At 30.8% G+C, this 5,436-nt stretch overlaps 1 protein-coding gene across 2 annotated transcripts; it reads right to left on the reverse strand.

Moving 5' to 3' along the window:
- Positions 1-206: 206 nt before the first annotated feature.
- Positions 207-2,190, reverse strand: LOC110673039 (LOB domain-containing protein 25-like). Of its 2 annotated transcripts, XM_021836021.2 has the most exons (3): positions 1,858-2,187; positions 1,233-1,331; positions 207-883 (listed from the first exon to the last, which is right to left on the reverse strand). In XM_021836021.2, exon 3 carries the CDS (start codon positions 866-868, stop codon positions 365-367), a length of 504 nt encoding a protein of 167 aa, XP_021691713.1. In that variant the 5' UTR covers positions 869-883; positions 1,233-1,331; positions 1,858-2,187; the 3' UTR covers positions 207-364. The 2 variants fall into 2 exon arrangements, with proteins under 2 accessions (XP_021691713.1, XP_021691714.1); XM_021836022.2 differs by lacking the exon at positions 1,233-1,331 and having other exon boundaries at positions 1,858-2,190.
- Between the last annotated feature and the right edge of the window lie 3,246 nt (positions 2,191-5,436).

The raw sequence follows: 5,436 nt of genomic DNA on the forward strand, positions 1-5,436 counted from the left end.
TCTTTAAAAATGACTTAGTTTTCCTTTAACAGGAAAATATTTTCTGTTAATTAATTTTCTTGAGTCCTCCCAAACGTCAAAAAATATAAAAAATATTTTTCAGGAATATATTTTTAGTAAAATAAACGGAGCCTTAAATCTTAAATCTTAAATCCAAAATATAATAATGTGTATAAACTCACATGTCATAGATAGCAAGAGAAAGATTTTTACAAGATAGCAAACCATATATTATTTTTTTTAATGACATAACATGCATAGTACAAAGCTAGCAATTAATTTTACAGAAGAAACCCTAAATGGGTATCTAGCTACAACTAAAAATATTGCACATAAAATAAAATAAGATGAATTAAAAATAAATCTAAAAGCTACCATGATCTCTTTTCTCTTGAGTGTCACCACAAGTGTCATTATTCCAAGGAGAAGGATAATAAAGAGCAGAATTTTGATCATAAGAAGTAGCAGAAGATGATCCTCCATGACCCATCCTAAATCTTCCAAATGTTGATGGGATTTCATTACAAGCATACCTGATCAAATCAGCATTTGTAGCATCTAATTCCTTTTGAAGTCTAATGACTTGCCTTTGGAGGACTGAAATGGCACCAACACAACCATACACTGGATCTTTCATCCTTGCCTCAGCTTCATAGGCAAGAGAGTTCACTGCATCTTCTCTCTGGTGAGGAAGGACCTCATTCAGCAGCTTACTCACATTGCTTGCACCAAATATCTTGTGAACATTGGCAAATTTCTGAGGCTCTTCAGGTGGGAAATATGGTGCAAATATGCAATCTGGCAAGCATTTTCTCCTCAAGAACTTGCAAGCAGCACATGGAGGATTTGAATAGCTAGAAGAAGCCATCCACTATGTAATATGCTGCAATCAATTAATGAACAGCCTAATCCATCAACTATACAAAGATATAAATTTTTATTTTTATTTTTTTCGAATATTTTCTAGTTCATATTCTCTTAAAATTGGAATTTACAATAAGATAAAAAAAATAATTTTCAAATTTTCCTTCATATGAATTGTTTGAAGTAGACAAAATCTTGCTGTCTATTTTACATGGAAATTTCTTTGGACTGTAGCATAGGTACTTTTTTTTAAGCAAGTGATTTTATTGAAAATAAAAAGTTTGGAAATACTTAGCATGGATCTCTCAAACTAAGCCCCACCAATAGGTCTCTCCTTAAGAACCAACAGCAAGTTAAGTGAAAAAAACCTGGAAAATAGAGTCACAAAACACCAAGAAAACTTAGCCACTTTTTTCATGAAGCGCGCACAGCAACTTCCAATCTTCTTTTCTTTTAACTTTTTTGGCCTGCAAAGCATTTTATATATATATATATTCAGTTTGAAAAAATTTTTCATAAAAGTCCTATATATTCATTAATTGTCAAAATAAACAAAAAAAGGGAAAAGAGAAAGAAAACAAAAAAAATTGCATATGATTATATGCAGATCGATAGTTTACTGTAAATTTGGTCAAATATTTCTGCCAAGAAAATCTCTCTCTCTCTTCCTTCTTCTCTGTCTCTTTGTCTTTCTCTTTCAAAAATTTTGACACTTAGCTATACCTACTGCAGTGTTACAGAGATCCATGATTATAATGTAGCTGTGGATCTCACAGGGTGCAATTTTAACACTTCATCATTTTCCTTACAGGAAATATTTCTTAACTGGAAATTCTGTGTAACAAACAAATCCCAAATGGCAAAAGCTAATTTGGTTAAACTCTGTAACATAAAATCATCAAAGGGTACTTGGAATTGAAGAGAATGAATGAAAATGAAAGGATCATATCTGTATATATACAGAGAGAAAGCTAGGAGGCTTCTTGTACTTACCTTTTTTCTGTGACTAGGTTTCTTTGATCAGGAGGAGAACAGGAATGCTACCCTTATATTTTGCTCTAGGCTCCTTCAAGATCTATAGTTTGCTTGTCCAAAGGAAGAAAAGACTATGCAACCATTGAGAGAGAAAGAGAGAGAGAGAGAGAGAGAGAGAGACGAAAATTCCTTGAGAACTAGCTTTACTATTAGATGTGAGAGTTCAATAAGAGAGGAAACCCTAGTTATAGGGCAGAGAGAGAAACCTGCAAATACAGTCGCAAAAGGTGAGGAGATTAGAGGAAAAGAGAGGCAAAGAGCATTTAGTGAAGAGGGATTTTATAAAGCAAAAGACAAGGGCAATAAATGGGGCAACTAGCAAAAGGATGACTATGACACTGCAGTTATAATAATATCAAACACTGTTGAATAACCTGGCCAACTAGCTGAAATTCAACCTGGCCAACTAGCTGAAATTTCTTTCTTTTTTTCCCTTAAAAAAATAATAATTCTTGAAAAAAAAAATATAGCTTGGCCAAATTTTGCATGACTGGGAGAAGATCTGATATGATCACATGATTCAGAAATATCAGACAATTCAAAAGAGAGAAGGGGTCAACCACTTAGTTGAATCAACTAGATACTCAATAGTATTTTCATTATATATATATATATATATATATATATATATATATATATATATATATAATGAAGAAAGCATCTCATTATACAAAAAACAAGGCTGCAAACTCTGTCAGGATTTTGGCTTCATCATTGAGAGATACGGACATGCAGCCAAAACAACACTGAATAATAGGTTACTCCATCAAAAATTTCAAAAGGAAAACAACTAAGAGCATTAAAGGGATTGCCAATCTACCATTATATCTTTGATTAATTATTTTTTTATTCAGTATGTAGGAGGTGGGTTTGATGCAAAATTCAATTGCAATAATTTTCTATATTAATTCATCTGATATATGAACATAAGCAATAAATGTCAACAAATATGTACTAAATACTAAGGGCAGCCGCAGGCCAACTTTAGGGTAGGTTTTGTGGCACCACTTTCTGTTCCAGTACTCTTTTTTATTCACTGGTTGGTACCATGAAAGGCATCAGCCCACACCACACCACCACCCCATCCCCTCCACAAAAGAAAAAACCGTTTTTTTCTCCCAAAAACCCCTCTCATTTGCTTTAATCTAGAGTTGCATACGTGCAATGATGAAAGTTTTTGAGCTTATAGCTATATATATATATGTCAAGATTTAAATTCCCAAATTCTACACAGGTATGAGCCTGTATTATAAAATTTAAAAAAAAAATGAACAGGATTCATTGCAAGTAATTCTCGAAAAATTATATAATGAAACTGTTATATGTAAATTAATCAGTTTCACCAGAAAAAAATTCGTAATTCTCTCTTCCTTTTCCTGAAGAATTCTATCTCAATCAATATAGTAGTGGCCGCAATCATCACATTAATAGCAATAATATACCAAACAAACGAATGTGTCACATACTATGAGTGTAGACTATTTAGGGGTATATATATATATATATATATATATTGCGCTCTTTTTTTCATTATTATATGGGAATGCATGTGCATGCAATCGCTATCTAACTATGAATATGTATGAAGCTCCGATACATTATATTCATATACTGTTAGAAGGTCCATTATTGAATCTCAGTTGATCATATCACTCAGCTTTTGCTACACAGTACTGCATATTAAGACAACTTTCATTTGTGGTTAGAAGAAACTAGACAGAAATATAAGGACATATTCATGCTGCCCCCCACACCAACACCCCACCACCCCCTCCTCCCAATTCCCTTCCTCAAGAAAAAAAAATATTGTTGGATTGGGTCACTCTCATTTTCACTTCTCTAATAGCTTCTTTATCTTTATCTTTTCTCTCTTGTTGAGAAAGTGACATTAACTTGCATAATATATTTGTGTACTCAATAATTGCATGGACTATATCAATATACTAAATTATGATTTCAAGACAAATGCTGACGAGATATATAACAATCTTAGCAGCACAACATTGGAGAAATTTGCCACCAAATTATTTGCACAGTCAATTTCAAAGCTTCTGCACGCTTCAGTTTTGTACATCGAATGGTGCAGTTTCGTCATGATCGATCCCCCATGAACAAGGTGGGTTCATGCGGATCAACATATTCTCACTATTGCCTTATTTCAGATGTATTTGTTAGTTAAGTTACAAGTTGCTCCAGGTTTGCAAAAATTTCAGAGGGTAGTCATCTTATTTTCAATTTGAAGCAATTATATATCTTAAGTTTCAATTTGTCAATAAAATAATTACATACACAAATCACAAATTAAAGATAGAGAAATTCAGGGGCTTATTTAATATTACTGCTATTAAGAAAAATATTTTTCTAATTAAAATATTTTGATTAAAAAATTAAAATAAATTAAAAATATTTGACATTATAACATTTAAAAAAAATTCATACTATTTTTTTTTCAATATATGATGACATGTCCTATATATGTTTAGTGTATATAAAGAAAAAGAAAAGGAATAGAATTAGTATAAAGTTGAAGTTGATGATAAAGATATATCATAAGATTGAAAATAATTGTGTAATATTTGGAAAAAGCCAAACAAGGTACTGTCATTTGGTCTGATATTGGGTACACACGAGTGGGTCATATAGGAGACCTTAGTGGGTGGCTAGGGGGAATCGCCATACTGGTTACCATTTTCATTATTTTTGTGCCTTTTCCTTTGCATTATATATTTTTCTCCTCCATTTTTCTTATCTTTTCCCCTTTCTTTTTTCTTTTCTTCGTTTTGATTTTTTGTTAGTGAGTATTTTCACTGATAACAATTCCTCCCCTTTATTCTTTGTTAGTATTTGATTTTATTTTTTATTTAATAACTCTTAGATCTGTATTCATTTGAAACAAATTTTGAGTATTTCTCTTCAAATCTATTATTATTGGTAGATTTTGAGTCAATAAATACTCATGTCTGCCCTTGTTAATATATCTTAAATTTTTGTGGTGTTTTTTCTTCTCTAATAGAATTATTTTATATTTTTGTTATTTAAATATTTTTTTTAAAGAAGAAGTACTTTACAAGTTGCAAATCTTTTATTTAATAAAAGATTTAAATTTGAAAATTAATTGTTGGGACTCGTAAAAATATTGTGGTGTTGAAGAGTGGAGTACACAATCAACTATTGACCAATTTATGCTCTGCTATATGGAATCTTTCAAATTATTTATATTATTTTTTATATAAGCGATTAGTTTTATTTATGTAAAAATATAATATATTAATTTGTAATTATCTCTTGTATTCTATTTTTAATTTTCTTCAGTGATAGGTGGGTTTTTTAAATTATTATTATTATGTTTAGAAAGAAGAATAATTAATAGATTGATTACACTTAATTTGAAGTTAAAATACATTAACTTAAGTGAGTGAGAAAGGGTTTGATAAACCTTCTTGATAATTTAGATTTCTTAAATTGAAAACTGAAATGAGGGAGGGATTTTATAGGATGGAAGAGCTTATTCCATTTTGCAATTCAATCACTAGGAGG

Source organism: Hevea brasiliensis, chromosome 18 (genome assembly GCF_030052815.1).
Source record: "Hevea brasiliensis isolate MT/VB/25A 57/8 chromosome 18, ASM3005281v1, whole genome shotgun sequence".
In the NCBI taxonomy this organism is placed as follows: Eukaryota; Viridiplantae; Streptophyta; class Magnoliopsida; order Malpighiales; family Euphorbiaceae; genus Hevea; species Hevea brasiliensis.